General features: G+C 34.9%; 6 protein-coding genes and 1 pseudogene across 6 annotated transcripts; 5 read left to right on the plus strand and 2 right to left on the minus strand.

Annotated features, from left to right (window-relative positions):
* Positions 1 to 2114: 2114 nt before the first annotated feature.
* Positions 2115 to 4466, minus strand: LOC125827032 (GDSL esterase/lipase 7). The gene is made up of 5 exons (XM_049506388.1): positions 4079 to 4466; positions 3448 to 3575; positions 3134 to 3373; positions 2533 to 2788; positions 2115 to 2435 (listed from the first exon to the last, which is right to left on the minus strand). Exons 1-5 carry the CDS (start codon positions 4419 to 4421, stop codon positions 2203 to 2205), a joined length of 1200 nt encoding a protein of 399 aa, XP_049362345.1. The 5' UTR covers positions 4422 to 4466; the 3' UTR covers positions 2115 to 2202.
* Positions 4467 to 4989: 523 nt separating this feature from the next.
* Positions 4990 to 6090, plus strand: LOC125826763 (F-box protein At2g26160-like). The gene has a single exon (XM_049506100.1). The coding sequence runs from the start codon at positions 4990 to 4992 to the stop codon at positions 6088 to 6090; it is 1101 nt and encodes a 366-aa protein (XP_049362057.1).
* Positions 6091 to 6479: 389 nt separating this feature from the next.
* LOC125826764 (F-box/kelch-repeat protein At1g57790-like) lies at positions 6480 to 8022 on the plus strand. The gene is made up of 2 exons (XM_049506101.1): positions 6480 to 7406; positions 7894 to 8022. Exons 1-2 carry the CDS (start codon positions 6480 to 6482, stop codon positions 8020 to 8022), a joined length of 1056 nt encoding a protein of 351 aa, XP_049362058.1.
* A 915-nt stretch (positions 8023 to 8937) lies between these two features.
* On the plus strand, positions 8938 to 10436 carry LOC125826765 (F-box protein At2g17036-like; annotated as a pseudogene).
* Positions 10437 to 11541: 1105 nt separating this feature from the next.
* Positions 11542 to 12669, plus strand: LOC125826766 (F-box protein At2g26160-like). The gene has a single exon (XM_049506102.1). The coding sequence runs from the start codon at positions 11542 to 11544 to the stop codon at positions 12667 to 12669; it is 1128 nt and encodes a 375-aa protein (XP_049362059.1).
* Positions 12670 to 12952: 283 nt separating this feature from the next.
* LOC125826767 (F-box/kelch-repeat protein At1g57790-like) lies at positions 12953 to 14095 on the plus strand. Its single transcript, XM_049506103.1, has one exon. The coding sequence runs from the start codon at positions 12953 to 12955 to the stop codon at positions 14093 to 14095; it is 1143 nt and encodes a 380-aa protein (XP_049362060.1).
* A 7223-nt stretch (positions 14096 to 21318) lies between these two features.
* On the minus strand, positions 21319 to 22434 carry LOC125826769 (putative F-box protein At5g55150). Its single transcript, XM_049506104.1, has one exon. It carries the CDS (start codon positions 22432 to 22434, stop codon positions 21319 to 21321), a length of 1116 nt encoding a protein of 371 aa, XP_049362061.1.
* Between the last annotated feature and the right edge of the window lie 178 nt (positions 22435 to 22612).

Raw genomic sequence — 22612 nt, forward strand, 5'->3', positions numbered from 1 at the left:
TTCAATATCTACAGTAAAAGTAAAATAGTCAAAACTGGTAATTTGTAAAATAATAATAAAATTTCCTTCTTTTGTAGTGGATTTGTATTTCCTCTTCAAAAGATCAAAAGATCTCGTATTCGAATTATAGAAAGGAAAAAAATGATTAAAGAATATTTTATTCTTTAATAATTCTTATATAACATGATAAGATTAATATAGACACTAAAAATACTGAGTGAAAGCAAATAAATTAGATGCAAAAATCTTTTTTCCTTCATCCAATGGTCAGTCCAACATGTTTCATTGAATAGAAAATCATGAATTATTTTTCATGCATTTATATTAAATATTAAATATTCTTAATAAAATTTCTGACATCGCCCCGTTTCAACCAAACAAAAATTAGAAAATGTTGCATAGATCTGAAGTTGAGTCACTAACATATTATAAATTGTATAACAAAGAGAATCAAATTGATTTATTTGATATCTAAGAAGATTAGAATTCTGAATTATGGTTTACTTTATGTTTAACTTAATAATGCATCACATTCTTTTGTCTCCTTTAAACTTTGAGTCACTATTGAAACTTGAAATCTACAAGAAGTTTCTTTTTTTATTTAAAATAAAAATTAAAATAGGGATGAGGACAAGTGGACATGTTCATTGAACCTTGCATCTTCAACAAAAAACATTAATAATAATTGTCCACAAAATAATAACACAAAGAAAACAAAGGAGTACTAAATATGTAACTTTAATAAAATGTAGATAACAATGGAAAAAATTGAGGTACGTGTCCATGTTATATAATAATTATATAAAAAAAAAAGAAGAAAAAAAGAGTACGTTTGAGTAGATGTGCTTATAAATGTAAGTTCTTATATTTAATATGTACTCCATTGTCATCGATAGAATTTTAGACTCGAGTCATGAAATATATAATCATTTTTGTTAAAGAATCCTTTACTTCCAATATATGAGCTAGTACATTATGATTATCCTTAGTTATCGATAAAGAATTTTAGATTCGAATTATGAATATAAAATCACTTTTGTTAATGGATTCCTTTACTTTCAATATAAAAGCTACTCTCTCCGTTTAAAAAAGAATGACCTCCTTTCCTTTTTAGTCTGTTTCAAAAAGAATGATCTCTTTCCTTTTTTGGTAACATTTTAATTTCAGCTTTCCATGTGATATATTTAAAGCCAAAAGATTAAAGAGCAATTCAGTACATTTGACAACTTTAATTTAGGCCCACAAGATTTAAAAATCTTTTTTATTTTCTAAAACTTCATGCCAAGTCAAACTAGATCACTCTTTTTGAAACGGATGGAGTCGTACGTTATGATAGTAGTGACGGTGGGGTATAACCTTTTATAAAATATTACTACACTTTGATGTCTTTTTCAAATTTTCAGTAGTGACGGTGGGGTATAACCTTTTATAAAATATTACTACACTTTGAATGTCTTTTTCAAATTTTCTGATTTTAACGAAGCTCCATAATTTTTGTTCAAACCGTATATTTATTATATTAAGAAGAATGAGACACAAGGTCGATTACTTGTCGGTTCACTTCCCTTAGACCGTTGAGGGTGGCTTTGAGTCAGACCTTTGTCTTTTTTCTTTTTTTTCAGCTTTATAATTTTTATTTTCTTTTTGAATTTTCAAATTTGAATTATTTCTTTTAGTTTTCTTTTTCTTTTGGTGCGGTTAAATTTATTTGGGTAAAAAATGGATAGTTTATAAATAAGTTGCAATCGACTATATAATATAATGTGTTAACAACTTAACTACAATTCAATTTCAAATAAGTTGGTTAAGAAAACGTTTGTTTTGAGTTAATAGTCGAAAACATATTTGATTTATCGTATTTTTGCAAGTTCCATACATTAACTGTCCATTTATTAGCCAAACTATAATCTATTAGTATTAAAACACGCCTCGATGTTGAGTTGGTCTATGCTCGCTTGTTGTCGAGTGGGAACAATAATTGGCCAACTCAGTATCGAGGTGTGTTTTAATACAAAGAGAGTGAGCGTTTAGATAGGTCATTACTCATTACAGATCATGCCACATAGGACTCATTGCGGATTGTTAGAGAAACTACTCAAGCTGAATGCACTTAGCAGAAATACCAAAGTTACATGTAAACACACAAAGAATGATATACTATCTATACAGTGGCCATATATTCACAATTGTCTCTAAGTTGAACTATCTGGTGCTTTGAGCTAACATTTCTTGCAGGTTCATAGGGTAGCACATAGGCGTATGCAGGCTGGACCACACGTTGTCAGCGAGGATAGCATTCACAGCATCAGTCGGATGAAATTGATCCCACCAGATGTGGCTAGAGGCGTTATTACACACCATTTCAGGGGAAACACACATGATCCAACCTTTATATTCACCTAAACCACAGCAAGCCTCATCTGTCACATTGAAACCTATAATGAAAATTGAAAAAAGAGTATGTCAGATTTGATCTTCTCGCGTGACATGTCCTGTCAAATGAATCTATATAGATCCTACACATCGCCTCACCATAACGGTTGTGATTCTGAATAATGTCCATTGAACCTTCAAATGCATCGCAGAATATGATAGTGGCATCAACAAGCTCTTCATTTAGTTCAGAAACCATATATCTTACAGCAAAGTTGAACTCCAAAATCATGTCATTTATGTTCTTGACACACTCCCCGTTCTTGCTACTGTACAGCCATAGGTAGTAAGGTGCACAGCCTATTGGAGCCAGTCCCATTACAACCACTTTCCTCACCTTGTCATTGTACAGGTTCTGTGGCACCAGTACATACACGTTAGAAGGAAAACTTTAACCAGCACTGGTGACATATAGAACCAAAGTAACTTAATTTCTACACGCTGAACTTAATAATCGTGGAAACAATGCAGAGCCTAAGGGGAAATTGAAACATATAATGCATGATAGAGGGAGCAAAATAGGTGCTAACTAGTTGCATAGAGTGATTTTGTTGATGTTTTAAGTACGATCCAAGAGGAGAAAAGAGGCAAAATGGTTTGTATAAAGCTGAAAAATTCATTACATACGAAAGCAAAATGTCGATGAAGGCAATTGCATAAAGAAGACAGTATTAAGATTTCGTATAGAACAACACTGCACCTTAATCTCCTGTTTAATCGTCTGTGCTAAAAACTGGTTGAAACTCCATGGCAGGTAAACAGTTTGAACATTTGAGGCATTCAGGAGATAGTAGTGAATGTAGTCATTGCTCCCGATCGAAATGTAAAACAAGGAACTAGATATCAGATCAGTTGTTGCATCCTCACCAATATTCACTATAAATTGCTGAACAGTGTCAGTAACTTGTTCTATTTGCTGTGCAAGTGAGATATGCTGACCCTGCATAAACACTAATCTAGCTTAACTACTACAAAACTAATAATCATAGAGTTCGTATATGATAAAACTATTACCAATTCCGAGCCACTTGAGAATATAATACCAGCACCAGCAGAAGCATAATTAACCCCAAGAACCATCTCTTCAATAGAACCAGCCTGTCCTAGATAGCTAGGCACAAATGGTAACCCAAGACGCAACGCTGATACAATCAAAATGCACAAGAAATAATTAATAGAAAATTAGTTATCTTTAACCAAAAGATCCTAAGAATTCATCATTGAATTCCACAAAACCAGTACAGACATTTTGAGCTTGAATAGGATAAAAGACAAGAAATTTACAGCAAAAGATCCATAGTCGATTCATTGAAAGTCGAATAGTTAGTTCTCAAAGACAATTAATCAAACACGTAGCAGTCTCAAATATCAAAACTCGATCAAAAAATATAATAATCAAGAATTCATCACTGAATTCCACAAAATGAGAACAATTTTTTGAGCTTAAGCCTTAAATAGGATAAACAAGACAAGATATTAACAGAAAAGATCCATAAACCATTTCATTGAAAGTTCAAATTTTTTTCTCTCTCAGACAATTGATCAAACACTACCAGTCTGAAGTCTCAAATCTCAAAACTCGAGCCAAAAAAATCGAAACTTTTCCCCAAATTTTACTACCCAAACACCCCATTGATAAAATTACCTAGATAATCGACTGGGATTCTTCCATTGCAAAATCGACCAGTAGGTTGATGAGTATCAAAATCACGACCATAAGGAAGCCTATCAGCACGAGCAAAAGTCCCAAGAAAGTTATTCGTACCACAATCAACAGAAGAATCACCAATAATGAATAGAGCCGGAACAAGAGGAGCAGTAGGAGGACGAAAAATTGGAGAGGAAGAGGTCGGAAAAGACGGGGTTAATGACGGAAAATCAAAAACAGAATCATGGGTTATGAGATCTTGAGGGTAAATGAGAGCTTTAGCTTCTGGGTGTACGAAAAAAATGAAGATGAACAGAATCTTGATTACAGAGAAATCCATGGCGGATACAGAGAGTGAGTAAAGAAGATGAAGAAGAAAAAATTAACTGCTTTTGGCGGGAGAGTATAACCAACCTGTTAATTTTCTTTTCCCAAATTGTCCTTATATTATAGTTGCACACTAGTTCTTCTTTCCGTGCCAATTTACCTGATATTTTTCGTTGAGATTTCAACCTGTTATACGATTCTCTATTTGCATTAATGATATGTATTTCTTATATTGAAGATACAACTTAATATTTATTTTATATTTTTTAGGATTTATTTGTCCATTTGTAACTTAGAGTCTGTTTGACATTACAGATAAAATTGCTTATTTTTAGAAATACTTTTTAAAAATGACTTTTAAAAAAAGTGCTTTTGAAAAAATGTAATTTGTGTTTGGCTAATTCGTTTGAAAAGTGTTTTTGATAAGCAAATTGTGTTTGACAATATTTTTTAAAAAGTGTTTTTAAAAGGTTAAGTATATATTGAGGAAAATAGTAATAGTTGATTGATATTTCTATTTGTGTTGCCCTAAAACTAAAAAGTAATTTTCTTTTATTTGAAACCCTTCTTTTGCCGTAGCTATGGCAGGTTGGGCAGAGCTTCCCAACGATCTTATTGCTCACATTGCAAATCGTGTTAAAGTGATCGAAGATTTCATTGCTTTTCGTGCCGTTTGTACCGCTTGGCGAATTGCCGCTACAAAGGACAATTTTGATGTTTTTTACCCCCAAGTTCCGTTGTTTATGCTGGGTGCCAAAGATGACAATTTTCAAGAATTTTATTCTCTTTCGAAGAAGAAAGTTTCGCGCATATTTCTCCCGGAAGTTAGAGGGTCAGAGTATCTATCAACAGAGGGATGGTTCTGCACAGTGGTAAATAAAACGGGAGAGATGAATTTGTTGCACCCTTTCAATCACAAAAAAATACAACTACCTTCTCGAAAAGCCCTTTTGACTTTCCATGATCTCGATGCTTTCGAAAAACATCATTGGCTCTGCATAGACAGAGCTGTCTTGTCTGCCAATCCTTCTCTTACGTCAGATTATGTATTGATGGTGCATCATTATGTAGCTGGTTGTTGTTTGTCGTTTTGGCGACCTGGAGACCTCGACTGGACTCATATTGATGTTAGTCATATTCACAGTAGAGTCGCCGCTCTAATTTATCACAAAGGCGAGTTTTATTCCACTGATAATGATGGCGAAATATGGGCTCATCAAGTTGGTGCTGATCAACCAATCGTAATGACACGTTTGGTTGCCGAGATTAACCAACTTAATGAGATGAACGAGCATATGTTTATGTTTCGTTTGCACCTAGTTGAGTTATCAGGTGCACTATTAGTTGTCTCTCGATTTGATGATGATTCAAATGGTACTTTTCACACCTTCAAATATAAAGTCTATGAACTAGACGTAATCAGAGGTGAATTGAAGGAGATGAAAGCCTTGGGAGATTCGTCCATCTTCTTGGGTCTCAATTGGGCAACTTGCATTGACTCTTCTAAATTTATCGGAATCAAACCTAATCACATATATTTTGCCGGTGATGTGTTAGAAGAACTCATAGAAGATATGGGTGCTTATAATTTGGAAGATGGAAAAATTGAATCTTTCTATCCTGGACAATCATTAAGTTTAATTTATCCGCCAACTTGGATTATGCCATCACTAATAATGTGATTTTATTTAGTTTGGTGAATTATTATATATATTCACTATTTATTATTTTTACTTATTATCAGCTAGTTGTTGTTGGGATTGTTGTTACATTGGATAAATGATTGTTATTTTTACAGAACACAAAACATTCTCTATCGGAAAGGGCACAACCATTTGCAAAAGTCACAATCATTCGAAAAAGTTACAACCCTTTGGAAAAATCACAACTCTATAGAAAAGTCACAATTTTTCAGAAAAATCACAACTCTTCATTTTTCATTCATACCTTTTAAAACTCAACATTAAGCTATGCACTATTATAAATAGGTTGCTGTTAACTATTTTTAATTGTGAGAAATAGAAAGAACCCGTGGAATTATTTGAGTTTACTTGTGTCTTCTTTAAAAACTATGGCCGATTGGGCAAACCTTCCCAAGGATCTTATTGCTCGCATTGCAAATCGTGTTGAAGTGATTGAAGATTTTATTGCTTTTGGTGCCGTTTGTACCTCTTGGCGAATTGTCGCTACAAAGGACAATTTCGACGTGCTTTCTCCCCAAGTTCCGTTACTAATGCTGGCTGACAAAGATGAGGACCATCATCAAATAATTTATTCTCTTTCCAAGAAGAAAGTTTCGCCCATATTTCTCCCGGAAGTTAGAGGGTCAGATTGTGTATCAATTAAGGAGGGATGGCTCTGCACCGTGGTAAATGATACAGGAGAGATGAATTTGTTGCACCCTTTCTCTCGCGAAAAAATACATCTTCCCTCTCTAAATGCCTTATTGAATTTCCATGATCGTGTTGGTTGCGAAATAAATCATTGGGGCTGCATAGACATAGCTGTCTTGTCTGCCGATCCTTCACTTACGTCAGATTATATACTCATGGTGCATCATTATGGACCTGCCAATTGTTTGGCATTTTGGCGATCTGGAGACCTCAATTGGACTCATATTGATGCTGCTAATTTCACCGGTGGGGTTTCCGCTATAGTTTATCACAAGGGCGAATTCTATTCCATGAGTCACTGTGGCAAAGTACGGGCTTATGAAGTTGCAAGGCCTAATACTAGTGATCAACCAATTGTGAAGACACGTTTGGTTGTTGAGATGGACGAATATTCATTTAATCCGCATGTAGCTGAGTATTACGTAGTTGAGTTATCTGGTACATTATTACTTGTTGCCAAGTTTATCAAAAGTAATAGTGACAATCCATACAGTACTTATCATATCTCCAAATTTAAAGTCCATGAACTAGACTTAATCAGAGGTGAATTGAAAGAGGAGATGAAAATTTTGGGAAATGTGTCAATGTTTTTGGGTAATAATTGGGCAAGTTGCATTGACTCTTCTAAATTTTGCGGAGTCAAGCCTAATCACATATATTTTGCCGATAAGTGGTTATTTTATTCTGGCAATACAGATATGGGTGCTTATAATTTGGAAGACAGAAAAATTCAATCTTTTTATCATGGACGACGTTCAATTTGTTCGCCAACTTGGGTTATGCCATCATTGACGAAGTGATTTTATTTGTCCCTCCTATTCAATAATGCATGGATTATAAGAGTTCCTGTTTGTTTTCAGTTTGATGAATTATTATTTTTATTATTTATTCTCATTGTAAATCACATTACTTCCCTTTGATTTCAATAATTGTAACAGTAACACCCCCTCTCTCTCGTAGTACCTTTCTATCTTCGAATTTCGATGCTTCCTTCTTCATCTTTCAGAAATATTTTGGTTTCTTGATGATTCATTAACTATTACATGTTAAAAATTGCATCTTCCTTGTTTCTTTCCATTTGCCCTACTGCAGGCACAAAGCGAAATTACGATTGTGCCAAATTACACTTTGTATTTGTTGCTAGTTGATATAGACGCGAAACAGGGCGCAGCACATTTGTTGTTTTTTGAGTTCTACAACTTCACTCACATTGTTAATTGAGAAAAAAAATCAAATATGTCATCAAACTCTGAGAAAAAGCTCATTTATGCCATTATTTGTTAACTGATGTATGACATAGATAAGACTTTGATTAAAATTTTCAACAAACTAAAAACAAGCAATAACACCGAGAGCAGAGCAATCTTAGTGATGCCACAACCCAAGTTGGCGGACAAATAGGACTAAGTGACAATCCAGGATAAATAGATTCAATTTGTCCATCTTCGAAATTGTAAGCCCTCTATCTCTTCCAGCACCATCCACAAGAAGCTGAACTTCTCATACAAATCATCCGTAAAATATATATAATTACGCATCAATTGAACATGCTCCAGTATTAAAGCCCCAAAAAATGGCTGAATCTCCAACGTTGTAATCTCCTCCTCCTTTTAAGTCACCCTGATTACATTTACTTCAAAGACATATATCTATGATATGCTCGGGAGAACGGCCAAATTGGGTAATAAATAATAGCTTATCGGATAACTAATACTGAACTGAATTCTGAAGAAATATATCATCAAAGTAAGGATTGCTCTACATCGATTGTTTTGGGAGTGGTAGGCCCTGCAACTTCAAAAACTCAGAATTCGCCAGGAGCGGTAACATAATAGAATTTACCATTATAATAATTCATACAAAATTTAATTATGTGTGTGTTTTGTGTAGGCATGATTCGCTTAACAGAGGAATTGGAAAAGTCACAATCTTTTAGAATAGTCGCAACCCTTAAAAATAGTCACAGTCTTTCAGAAAAAGTCACAACTCTTCATAAAAGTCACAACTCTTCAAATCTTTTAAAACTCTAACAGTAGGTCTTTGCTAGGGTGTTTTTTTAAATTATTATCAGTTGTGAGAAATAGAAAGAACCCGTTGAAATGTTGTGGAGAATTATTTGAGTTTCCTTTAAAAACTATGGCCGATTGGACAAATCTTCCCAACGATCTTATTCCTCACATTGCAAATCGTGTTAAAGTGATTGAAGATTTTATTGCTTTTGGTGCAGTTTGTACCTCTTGGCGAATTGCCGCTACAAAGGACAATTTCAATGTGCTTTCTCACCAAGTTCCGTTCCTTGTGATGGCTGACGGAGATGATGATCGTTATCAAAAAAATTATTCTCTATCCAAGAAGAAGGTTTCACTCATATTTCTGCCGGAAGTTAGAGGGTCAAAGGTTGTACCAATTAAGGAGGATGGCTCTGCACCGTGGCAAATGATACGGGAGAGATAAATTTGTTGCACCCTTTCTTTAGCAAAAAAATACACCTTCCCTCCCTAAATGCCTTATTGAATTTCCATGATTGCGAAACAAATCATTGGGGCTGCATATACGTAGCTGTCTTGTCTGCCAATCCTTCTGTTACGTCAGATTACGTACTCATGGTGTTTCATTATGGATCTGACAATTGTTTGGCATTTTGGCGACCTGGAGACCTCAATTGGACTAATATTGATGTTTCTAATAATTTCACTGGTAGGCCTTCCGCTCTAGTTTATCACAAGGGCGAATTTTACTCCATGCGTCACAGTGGCATAGTACAAGCTCATAAAGTTGCAGGGCCTAATACTAGTGATCAACCAATTGTGAAGACACGTTTGGTTGTTGAGATGGCTGAATATACATTTAATCCGCATGTAACTCAGTATTACCTAGTTGAGTTATCTGGTGCACTATTACTTGTTGCCCAGTTTGACAAAAGAAATATGGACTTTCCAAACGGACCCCTTTTTTATCACACCATCAAATTTAAAGTCCATGAAGTAGACATAACCAGAGGTGAATTGAAGGAGGAGATGAAAACGTTGGGAAATTTTTCAATGTTTTTGGGTGATAATTTGGTAAGTTGCATTGACTCTTCTAAATTTAGCGGAGTCAAACCTAATCACATATATTTTGCCGATAAGGGGTCATTTTATTCGAGGAATAAAAATATGGGTGCTTATAATTTGGAAGATAGAAAAATTCAATCTTTTAATCATGGAGGACTAATAACATGGTCAATTCGTCCGCTAACTTGGTTTATGCCATCATTGACCAAGTGATTTTATTTGTCCCTCCAATTAAATAATGCTCAGATTATAAGAGTTTTCAGTTTGATGAATTATTATTATTATTTTTAATATTTATTCTCTAGTTGTAATCTTGCCAGACATGTGATATTTAATTCCAAATCACATTACTTACTTCCCTTTGATTTCCATAAATTGTAACAGTAACACCCTCTCTCTCTCTCGTATCTTCGAATTTCGATGCTTCCTTCTTCATCTTTCAGAAAGATTTTGGTTTCTTGATGTTTCATTCACTATTACATGTAATATATTTCATTTACAAATTACATCTTCCTGGTTTCGTTCCATTTGCTGTACTACAGGCACAGAGCGAAATTACGCATTGTATTTGTTGCTAGTTGATATAGACGTGAAGCATGGCGCATTTGTTGTTTTTTTTTGAGTTCTGCAACTTCATTTACATTGTTAATTGAGAAAAGATTAATCAAATATGAGCTTAACTTTTAACGAATGACATAGGTAAGACTTTTTCTCAAAGTTAAATCTGTTACGATGAAATATATTAACATATATATAATTCAACAAACTAAAAACAAACCATAAATCCTAGAGCAATCACATTATTAGTGATGTGATAACCCAAGTTGGCGGACAAATATGATATGACTAAGTGACAATCCAGGATAAATAGATTCAATTTGTCCATCTTCAAAAATATAATTAGGCTTGATTCCAGGAAATTTAGAAGAATCAATTGAACATGCTCCAGTATTAAATTAAAGCCCAAAAAAATGGCTGAATCTCCCAAGGTTTTAAACATCTACTTCAAGGACATTAAATTTATTGGTCTTATAACTATGATGCTCTGGAGAACGGGCAAGTCGGGTAATAAATAATAGCTTATCAGATAGCTCGACTAGGTAATACTGAACTGAATGCTGAAGAAATATATATCTTTGGACCAATAAAGCAAGCGTTGCTCTACATCGATTGGTTTGGGAGTGGTAGGCCCTGGAACTTCGAAAACCCAGAATTTGCCATGAGTGGTAACATTATAATAATTCATACAAAATTTAATTATATGTGTGTTTTGTGTAGGCCTGATTCGCTTAACAGGGGAATTGGAAAAGTGATAACCATTCGAAAAAGTCACAACCCTTCGGAAAAGTCACAATATTTTAGAAACATCGCAACCCTTCAAAATAGTCAGTCTTTCAGAAAAGTCGCAACTTTTTAGAAAAATCACAACCTTTTAGAAAAGTCGCAACCCTTCAAAATAGTCACATTCTTTTAGAAAAGTTGCAACTCTTTAGAAAAGTCACAACTCTTCATAAAAGTCGCAACTCTTCAATCTTCCATTCCCACCTTTTAATTTAAAACTCAATATTAGGCTTTGCATTATTATAAATAGGGTGTTGTGAGGTATTTTCAATTGTGAGAAATAGAAAGAACCCCTGGAAATATTGTGGAGAATTATTTGAGTTTCCTTCTGTCTTCTTTAAAAACTATGGCTGACTGGGCAAAACTTCCCAACGATCTTATTGCTCACATTGCAAATCGTGTTAAAGTGATTGAAGATTTTATTGCTTTTGGTGCAGTTTGTACCTCTTGGCGAATTGCCGCTACAAAAGACAATTTCGATCTACTTTCTCCCCAAGTTCCATTCCTTATGCTGGCTGACGAGCACGATGACCGTTATCAAGAATTTTATTCTCTTTCCAAGAAGAAGGTTTCGCGCATATTTCTCCCGGAAGTTAGAGGGTCAAAGGTTGTATCAATTAAGGAGGGATGGCTCTGCACCGTGGTAAATAATACGGGAGAGATGAATTTGTTGCACCCTTTCTCTCGCAAAAAAATACACCTTCCGTCCCAAAATGCCTTATTGAATTTCCATGATGGCACTGGTTACGAAACAAATCATTGGGGATGCATAAACTTAGCTGTCTTGTCTGCCAATCCTTCTCTTACGTCAGATTATGTACTCATGGTGCATTTTTATGGACCTGACATTTGTTTGGCATTTTGTCGACCTGGAGACCTCAATTGGACTCATATTGATGTTGCTAATTTCACTGCTGGGGTTTCCGCTCTAGTTTATCACAAGGGCGAATTTTATTCCATGAGTCGCAGTGGCAAAGTACAAGCTTTGGAATTTGCAGGGCCTAATACTACTGAACAACCAATTGTGAAGACACTCTTGGTTGTTGAGACTGACGAAAATACATTAAATCCGCGTGTAGTTGAGTATTACCTAGTTGAGTTATCAGGTGCACTACTACTTGTCATCCAGTTTGCCATAAGTACTTGTGACGGTACTAATCACACCACCAAATTTAAACTATATGAAGTAGACATAACCAGAGGTGAATTGAAGGAGGAGATGAAAACCTTGGGAAATTTTTCAATGTTTTTGGGTAATAATTGGGCAAGTTGCATTGACTCTTCTAAATATAGCGGAGTCAAGCCTAATCACATATATTTTGCCGATAAGTGGTTAAATTATTCTAGCTATTTAGATATGAGTGCCTATAATTTTGAAGATGGAAAAATTGAATCTTTCTATCCTGGTCCTGGACGACGGGCACAACGTTTAATTTGTCCGCCACCTTGGGTTATGCCATCATTGATGAAGTGATTTTCAGTTTCTATCCTCGGATTATAAGAGTTACTTGTTTGTTTTCAGTTTGATGAATTATTATTTTTACTATTTATTCTCATTGTAATCTTGCCAGACATATGATATTTAATCCCAAATATATTAAGGATTTGATATTTATATAATTCATGTCTAAATAGGATTTTTAACCTAAATAAGGTAGGAATAGATTTTTTAGTCCTGGTAAATTAGGTTATGTGCTATTATAAATAGGGGCCTTGCTAGCTATTTTTAATTGTGGAAAAAAATATTTTCTTTCACCATGGCAGGTTGGGCAGAACTCCCCAACGGTCTTATTGTTAACATTGCAAATCGTGTTAAAGTGATTGAAGATTTCATTGCTTTTCGTGCTGTTTGCACCTCGTGGCGAATTTCCACTATAAAGGAGGATTTTGATGTGCTTTTGCCCCAAGTTCCGTTGCTAATGCTGGGTGCCAAAGATGAAGATTATCGAGAATTTTATTCTCTTACCAAGAAGAAAGTTTCGCGCATATTCCTCCCAGAAGCTAGAGGGTCAGAGTGTCTACCATCCGAGGGATGGCTCTGCACTGTGGTAAATGATACGGGAGAGATGAATTTGTTGCACCCTTTCTCTCGCGAAAAAATACAACTTCCCTCTCGAAAAGCCTTATTGACTTTTCATGATCTCGCTGCTTTAGACGGACATTGTTGGAGATGCATAGAGAGAGCTGTCTTGTCTGCCAATCCTTCTCTTACGTCAGATTATGTACTCATGGTGCATTATTGCTCGCCTAGCTCTTGTTTGGCGTTTTGGAGACCTGGAGACCTCGATTGGACTCATATTGATGTTGTTAATTACTCTGGGATTGCGGCTTTAATTTATCACGAGGGCCAATTTTATTCCATGAGTTACTTTGGAGAAGTTAGGGCTTATCGAGTTGCAAGGCGTAACACTACTGATCAACCAATGGTACAAATACGAATTCTAGCTGAGATGCACTACATTCAGGGTAACTTGCCTGATGTTCAGTATTACTTTGTTGAGTTATCTGGTGCACTATTACTTGTCTCCCGATTTGGCAGCATTACATTTGATGACGATGGAAACAGTATTTTTTACACCTTCAAATTTGAAGTCTCTGAACTAGACGTAATCAGAGGTAAATTGAAGAAGGAGATGAAAACCTTGGGAGATTCATCAATCTTCTTGGGTCGCAATTGGGCAACTTGCATTGACTCTAGTAAATTTAACGGAATCAAGCCTAATCACATATATTTTACCGATGATGGGTTTGAATATGACCGAGATGTAGAAGGAGGAGGAGTCGGAAGAGATATGGGTGCTTATAATTTGGAAGATGAAGAAATTGAATCTTTTTATTCTGGACAATCAACAAGTTTAATCTGTCCACCAGCTTGGGTTATACCATCACTAATAATGTGATTTATTATTTTACTGTATCAGTATTTATCACTAATAATTCTTAAATTTAGGGTTTTTAGTAATTGGTAGTTAAAAGTAGATATACCAAATACCAAACTTTTAAGTTTTGGTTCGGTAATATATGTTTTACAAGCTGGAGATTGTTAGTTCAGTTTCACCTAGCGTAGTTATCTGGTGCCCGTCCACACCATGTTGGACAATGTCTTGTTGCATATGTCTGGAATCGTTTCCATTAACCACCACGCTGTTCGCAAATAAACAAACCCTGCTATTAGAGTACCCACTACCTGCATTGTCCATTTTCTACTATTGTAAGTACTTATACATGTATGATGGTAAGCATTAACAGGGGCGGAGACAGAATCATCTACGTTATCCATTCTAGCGAGTAGCTTACCTGAGCCATAAACATTATTCTTGGAGGAATTTTCATGTAATGGCCAAGCTTTGGCTATGCAATGATGCATTTCTCCTTTACGTACTTCATCGAACCCCTGTAAAGCCAATTATAATGATTTTTTCTGAAGGAAGTTGAATTTAGGCACGAGTGAAAGGATGCAACAAGTTAAACTCTCCATAATATGACATGGTAAATAACCATCCCTCTGACAGAAAACATTCTCGTCCTCTAGATTCTGGGAGAAATACGCATGAAACTTTATTCTTGAAAAGAGAGTAAAATTCTCGATAATCATCATCTTTATCAGCCAACATTAGCAACGGAACTTTACAAAGCCCCTCAAAATTTTCCTTTGGAGAAGCAGCTCGCCACGAGGTACAAACATAACCAAAAGCAATGAAATCTTCGATCAATTTAATGTGTTTCGCGATCAGAACAAGAAGATCGAAGTGGAAAACAGTCTCTTGCAGAAATGCAAAGTAAAGTCGTGTATAATATGGTGTTCAGTAATAATATTTCTATATTTTAATGTGAGACAATATAATAGAAGATGAACAAGTAAAATGACATTAAGAAAATCAAATTGATACAACTAAAATACATATGTATTTGAGTTGTTTATGTTTATATAGGCACTATATTCTTTATTGTTATAAAATTGGATGAAACACAAAATAAGAACAGAAGAGCAAATAACCATAAAATTGTTGATTTAGTAATCAGGAAAAGCAAATTTAGAATTGATTAAAAACTTTAGTATTCAAACATCATCCATTAACTAAGATTACAAAGAATAAAGGCATAATACATATATTGGCCCCTAAACTTGGCTTCAAATTTTAACTTTGACCTCCAACTTTCATAATGCACAAATAGGCACTTTAACTATCCTACCTTTAAATAAATAAACACGCGATTTTTGGAGCCAAAAGCGTGAAATGCAAACGCTGCCACGTGTATTAGTGACCCACTCAATGGCTGCCAACTATTCAATGCATGTGGGCCCGTTTTCCTGTCTATTTGACACCTTTTCAAATAATTTCTCTTTATTTTTGCCTCACAACTTCTTCCTTCACTTTCATTTTGTGGTAAATTAATATTTGAAAATGTCAATTATTCAATTTATAATTTATTTGTCTTATTTCTTTTTTTAATTTATGTGTATTCAAAGATTACATTTAAGATACTATAAATTATTAGACTTAATATTTTTAAAAAATTATTACAAATTTGAAAATTACGTAATATACACTATTAATTACAATAATTACTAATTTAAAATATTTTTTCAATCTAATAAGAGCCTACAAACACACTATACGTTATATTTAAAAGTACTATAAATCATAATTAAAATATATTTTTTTTAGAAAAATTTTTGTTGACTCTTGAAATTCTATTGGTGACACATGAATTTGAATAGATGGAACAATATATATTATTGAAAGTTAACAATACTATAAGTTATTCGAAAATGACGTTAATGATTTTTATAAATTATAACAAATTAGCAACTAAAATATTTTTGAAAAAACATACAAAAAATTAGTTGATGAATCAACCACCACACCGTGGACATGTATGCTTTTTGTGATTAAAATTGAGTTTAAGGGTTATTTTGGTCATTTAAGGATTTTTCTTTAAACTTTAAGCTATATTAATAGTGATGTATTCATTTTAGAGTTAGCATGAACATTTACTACCATATAAATATATATAATTTATTCAAATTTAAAATTTAAAACTATTTATTTAATGTCAATTAAAAATTAACTTTTAAATTAATTATTAGCACGACCTCTTCATCACTAGTATATAATATAATAAGCGGGAATAGAGAGGACCTTGGGGTCGACACGTGTTCCTTTTTCCTTCTGGACAAAAAAAGACTATACAGGCAGGAGGTCAACCTGTAAAAAAAAGGGGGACCCATATTTTACTATTGAAGGATGCGTGTTTCTTTTAAATTTCTTTTACCATACTAAATAATTGTATAAAATATTATAAATCACGATAATTAATTACTTAAATATTTAAAAGATATAAAAATATATAAAAGATCTGATTGACTCTTCAGTTATGCTCATTGATACTTTTCAAAGGGACTAATTGTGAATTGAATATCATAAGCCTCAATCGTCTAGAATAACCACAATTAAAATTGATCAAATACGATGACATTCATACATCAAGCTAGAAAGAGACCGTTATCAGAATGATGGTGCAATCCAAGTTGATAAGACTTTTGCCGGGCATGGGTAAAAGCAGGGGCGGACCTAGAGTCTGCCGAGGGGGTTCAACTGAACCCCCCGGGCAAAAAATTACGTTGTATATTTAAGGTATTTTTAAGAATTTTTATGTTTATATATTGATTTTGAACCTCCTGAATATAAGATTAGAGGTTGGCTTAGTGATTGAGTGGTTCAAACTTCAAATCTTAAGCACTGCTCTTTTTTTTCGAACTCCCTTAATGAAAATCCTGGATCCGCCACTGGGTAAAAGGATGCAACAAGTTGATATCTCCGGTATTATTTACTACCGTACAGAGCCATCCCTGTGACGGAAAACATAATCGTCCACTAGCTTCCGGGAGAAATATGCGCGAAACTCTTTTCAGAGAGTATAATTCTCGATAATCGTCATCATTGTCAGACAATATTAGCAACGGAATTTGAGGCGTAAACACATCGAAATTGTCCTTGGTAGCACCCATTCGCCAAGAGGTACAAACAACACGAAAACCAATTGTTATATTACATTTGAAATATTATTAATTCGGGATGAAAGTAGTATTAAATAATATATTTTTAAAAATTGTTATATTACATTTAAAAGAATTACAAATATTAGAGGCTTGGATCGAATGACATGGTTGGGTCTCGTATTGAGATTGAGACTTGAGAGTCGGGGCTTGAGTCCCGGGTTAGGTTCGGGTTGGTTCCCTAGCTGAGATAGAGGGTCGAGGCTCAGGTCATGAGTCAGGGTCTGGTCTCGGATTGAGACGAAAGGTAGGGGATCAAGTCTCGAGTTAGAGTCGAGGTCGGGAACAGGTTAAGGTCGGATCTCGAGTCTAGGTTAAGTCTCGAATTTGTGTCGTTCAAGTTGGGTCGAGGTTAAAATATTCAGGGGTCAAGGTTGTGGGTCAAATCTGAAAGTTTGAGTCTTATGGATGGTATGGGATGGGTGAACCATAGTAAAGGGTGGGCTAGGGGGATGATGGAGCATTCAAAAAAAGTGGGTGAAATTGGGCGGGTCATGAACCAGTCCAATCCATCTTAACTCAAATAACTTTTGGGGTGTTTTTAGCACAACTCATTTATTAACTCAAGTCATCTTAACTTGCTTAATTTCAACTAAACCCGCTTATTTGACACCCTTATCTAGGAGTATTCTTCGATATTTTTTATAATACTTTTCGCCAAAGAACTTATTTCCTCAAGGAATCCTACGTCCTAGCTGCTGTTAGAAACGAGTCCTCATCACTAATAGCATATAATTAAGAATACAAACAATTCACGAATAAGATCAAGGCTACGAATAAAGTTAAGACCACAAATTTCAAAAGTTCTATCTCTCTATTAAAGTTAAACTACGAATAAAACAGAGGGACTAATTGTGAATTGAATATCATAAGCCTCAATCCTCTAGCGAAACCACAATTAAAATTGATCAAATATGATGACATTCATACATCAAGCTAGAAAGAGACAGTTATCAGAATGATGGTGAAATCCAAATTGACGGACTGGTATGACTTAGAGATAATCCAGGATAAACGGATTCAAGTTTTCCATTTTCAAGATCGTAAGTCTCTCTTTTCAAAGTACACAACCTTTTGTGCACATCGCAGAAATTATCATATATATGATTAGGCTTGACTCCTGTAAACTCAGAGGTGTCAATGGAATTCAGTGAATTCCTTCCCAAAAAAATTGCTGAATTTCCCAAGGTTTTAATCTCCTTTGATTAAATCTAATTCAAAGAATTTAAATACAAAGCTTTCACCATATCGGGTAACAAGTAATAGTGCACCAGATAGCTCGACTAGATAAGAATAAGTTGACACGTAAGGCCACATATCACGGTCCAGCTCAATAATAAGTTGAGACGCTGCACCTTCAAACACCCAAACTCCGTGAATTTTAGTCCAGTGGCGAAAAGCATACTCGTCCTCCTAGAGGACGAGTATGTTTTTCGTCACTGGACCTTTCCGGGAGGAAGTTGAATTTGGGCACGGGTGAAAGAATGCAACAAGTTAATCTCTACTGTTTTCTTTTCTATTGTACAGAGCCATCCCTGTGACGAAAAACATAATCGTCCTCTAGCTTCTGGGAGAAATATGCGTGAAATTTTCTTCTTGGTAAGAGAGTAAAATTCTCGATAATTATCATCTTTGTCATGATCATCCAACATTAACAACCGAACTTGAGGCACAAACACATCGAAATTGTCCTTGGTAGTGGCAATTCGACAAGAGGTGTACAACAGCACGAAAACCAATGAAATCGTCAATTACTTTAACATGATTTGCAATCTTAGCAATCAGATCATTGGGATGTTCTGCCCAATTCGCCATTATAAAAAAAAAAAAAAAGGACACTCTGTTTATGGTTTTTGAGTATGAGGATATTTATATTTGACTAGAACTCTAATTATCCAAAGGTCTAGAGTTTGGAACATATTTTACGGCCCATATGGTAAAAAATGTTGGATTGATTTTCGAAAAATAGTCATTAGTCACTATGTCTCGAGTCAAGGTCAAGGCCTAGTCCTAGGAACCCGTTTGGCCATAGATTTTCCAAGTAAAATTTGGGGGAAAAATTGGCAAATAGTGTTTGTCCATACAATTTGTCATTATTTGGCAAATAACCAAATTCCTAAATACTAGAAAAAACTAGTATTTGGGCCAAATCTCATTATTTGAGAGCTTTTAAAAATTCAAATTCTACACTAAAGTTTTATCTTTTACAAAAATACCCTCTATAGTATTTATTGCATTGTATTACATAATTTTTTACGTGAACACCAAAACAGTAATTGAATATTCAGTGATGATATGGTTGTTGATGAAAATGATTATTGATCATACTAGGGTAATAAAGTCATGCTTCGTCTACTTCATGGCGTATGGAATGATGCTTGTTGCAGTCACTCCGAACTACCACATTGCTCTAGTGTCATGTACACTACTTGTTATTTGTTGCAATGAAGATCCAATTGACTTGTTGCGGAAGTCATGTATCTTGTTACGTCTACGTTTCTATCTTGTTATGTCATACAAACATATGGTTAGTTTGATAGTTTTTAAAACTTCTGGGTATAAATCATATTTCTTAAAAAGGTGAAATATATTTCCCAAATATTATGGCCAAACACATGGTGAAATTTCACTCAAATTTTCACCCAAATAATATTTGCCAAAAAAATTTGGAAATTTATGGCCAAACGCTAACCTAGTTTAGGGTAGGGTAGGGGTTGGGGCTAGGTCTTGGGTCGTAACTCGAGGTCGAGGGTCGAGTCTTGAGTTACGGTCGGGGATGATATTCAGATTGAGAGTTTGGGCTTGAGTCTTGGTTAAGGTTCAAGTTGGTTCTCAAATCCCAAGTTGAGACCGATGGTCGAGGCTCAAGTCTCGAGTTTCGATTCATGAGTTAGGGTTCTATCTCGAGTTGAGAGTAAGGGTCAAGTCTTGGGTTGAGACCAAAGGTAGGGGCTCAAGTCCTGAGATAGGGTGGAATTGGAGGTCGATATCGGATCTTAGGTTAGGTTAGATCTCAGGTATGGGTTAATTCTCGAATTCATGTCCCGAGTCGGGTCGAGCTCGCAATAGGCAGGGATTAAGGTTGTTAGTCGAACCTCAAAGCTCGAGCCTTATGGATGGTATGGGTAAATCGTAGTAAAGGGTGGGATAGGGGTAGGTGGAGCATTTAAAAAGAATTGGATTTAAATTGGGTGAGTCATGACCCATCCCAATTTTAGCCCAATCTATTTCAACTCAAATAACTTTTGGGTTGATTATAACACAACTCATTTATTAACCCAACTCATTTTAACTTATTTAGTTTCAACTCAACCCGCTCATTTGACACCCTTATGTGTGACCATTATTCGATATTTTTTAAATACTTTTTGTTCAAAGAACTTAATGGCTTAATTTCAATCCAACCGGCTCATTTGAACTCTACGTTTAGCTGTTAGAAATGAGTTCTCATCACTAATACATTAAAGACTTTGTTTGGTAATTGGGAACTAGTTCTCTCGAAATTAATTATTTTAGGATTAACTATCCACAATACAATTTTGGGATAATTTTCTTCCACGATTTTATCCCAATCAGACATGAAATAAACTTATCCTATAATTAATCACGCGATTAATTATCCCTTACTTCAAGTTCTATGTAGGGTAAATCAAATGCCAAGTTTCTAAGAAAAGCAAGTTAATAACATCAATTTTGAGCTATTGAATTAAGAGTTCTGCTGGAATATAATGCAGTAACTAAAGTTTTGGATTGGTTGTTGGAAGGGCACCGTTACGTGTTTCTGCGCACATTGAACCTGTACTATACCAATAAATAGGAAAATTTTGCACCAAATTTACTCTTTCTATTACCGTCCATGACATGTTGGGCCTGTGGTGTGCACGGGCTTCACTCTCTAGTTCATCACTAATATATGACGGAGGCGAATACTAACTATTTTAATAATAACGATAAAATTTTAAAATTCGCAATCAAACAAAAAGAGTTAAAATTTGCAAACTAAATATGAAAATGCTAATAAATATAATATAGTAAAAAAAATGAAATTAAACAAACTAGCAATCACATTATTTGTGATGGTATAATCCAAGTAGGCGGAGAAATATGACTAAGTGACGATCCAGGATATATAGATTCAACTTCTCCGTCTTCAAAATTGTAAGCCCCCATATCTCTACCAGCACCATCAAAATAGCTAAATTTATCATACCAATCGTCAGTAAAATATATATAATTAGGCTTGATTCCAGGAAATTTAGAAGAGTCAATTGAACATGTTCCTGTATTAAAGCCTAAAAAAATAGCTGAATCTCCCAAGGTTTTAATCTCATCTTCCTCCTTTAATTCGCCCTTGATTGCATCTACTTCAAAGATTTTAAATTTATAGGTCTTATATCTATGAAGCTCTGGATAATGAGCAAATCGGGTAATAAATAATAATTTATCTGATAGCTCGACCAGGTAATATTGAGCTGAATGCTGAAGAAATATATCATGTTGGGACCAATAAAGCAAGTGTTGCTCTACTGCGTTTGGTTGAACTTCGAAAACCCAAAATTCACCACGAGCTGTAACATAATAGAATTTACCTCTATAATAATTGATACCCATGACAGCACCCAAATTGTTCATCTTAATATTTGTCCAATTGAGATCTCCAGGTCTCCAAAAAGCCAAACGATTAATATCTGCGTGATAGTTAACCACGAGTACATAATCTGAGGTAACGGAAGGACTTGCAGAAAAGATAGCTTTCTCCATGAAGTCCCAGAGCACTTCGTCTCCGAGGCCATTAGAAGCCATTAAGTTATCTCGTGAAGGAAGTTGAATTTGGGTACGGGACAAATGATGCAACAAGTTCATCTCTCCGGTACTATCATCCATGGTGCAGAGCCATCCCTCCGATGGACAACAATGTCGTTGTCTAGCTTCCGGGAGGAACAGGGGAGTAACTTTCTGCTTGATAAGAGAGTAAAATTCTCGATAATCATCATGTTTGTCAGCCAACATAAGTAAAGGAGTTTGGGTAAAAAATATATCAAATTTATGGTCAAGGGTAGTAGCAATTTTCCAAGAGGTACAAACACAAGTAAAAAATATGAAATCTTTAGGTAATTCAATACGATTTGCAATCATAGCAAGGAGATCCATGGATAAATCTGCCCACCCGCCTGCCATATCTTTGAAACGAAAAACAAGTTTTAGTTCTACTTGTGTTTTTCTAGGGTACAAACTGCAATATATATAGGCGTACAATTATATTTGTATTCCTATTTCTATTCGTATTCCTATATTAACAAGGATTTGGACAAAGCCCAAAAATATTCCTATTCATATATTAACAAGGATTCGGACT

The sequence above is a fragment of the Solanum verrucosum genome, unplaced genomic scaffold (assembly GCF_900185275.1).
Source record: "Solanum verrucosum unplaced genomic scaffold, falcon-dt-bn FXZP01000060.1, whole genome shotgun sequence".
In the NCBI taxonomy this organism is placed as follows: domain Eukaryota; kingdom Viridiplantae; phylum Streptophyta; class Magnoliopsida; order Solanales; family Solanaceae; genus Solanum; species Solanum verrucosum.

Excerpts from the sequence above, each read along its gene's own strand:
- LOC125827032 (XM_049506388.1), bottom strand. The coding sequence starts at position 4,421 with ATGGATTTCTCTGTAATCAAGATTCTGTTCATCTTCATTTTTTTCGTA. Across the intron at positions 3,576-4,078 it reads AATCCCAGTCGATTATCTAG|CGTTGCGTCTTGGGTTACCA; the intron begins GTAATTTTATCA and ends TGATTGTATCAG. Across the intron at positions 2,789-3,133 it reads CGATTAAACAGGAGATTAAG|AACCTGTACAATGACAAGGT; the intron begins GTGCAGTGTTGT and ends CTGGTGCCACAG.
- LOC125826763 (XM_049506100.1), top strand. The coding sequence starts at position 4,990 with ATGGCAGGTTGGGCAGAGCTTCCCAACGATCTTATTGCTCACATTGCA.
- LOC125826769 (XM_049506104.1), bottom strand. The coding sequence starts at position 22,434 with ATGGCAGGCGGGTGGGCAGATTTATCCATGGATCTCCTTGCTATGATT.
- LOC125826764 (XM_049506101.1), top strand. The coding sequence starts at position 6,480 with ATGGCCGATTGGGCAAACCTTCCCAAGGATCTTATTGCTCGCATTGCA. Across the intron at positions 7,407-7,893 it reads TGTTTTTGGGTAATAATTGG|GCACAAAGCGAAATTACGAT; the intron begins GCAAGTTGCATT and ends GCCCTACTGCAG.
- LOC125826766 (XM_049506102.1), top strand. The coding sequence starts at position 11,542 with ATGGCTGACTGGGCAAAACTTCCCAACGATCTTATTGCTCACATTGCA.
- LOC125826767 (XM_049506103.1), top strand. The coding sequence starts at position 12,953 with ATGGCAGGTTGGGCAGAACTCCCCAACGGTCTTATTGTTAACATTGCA.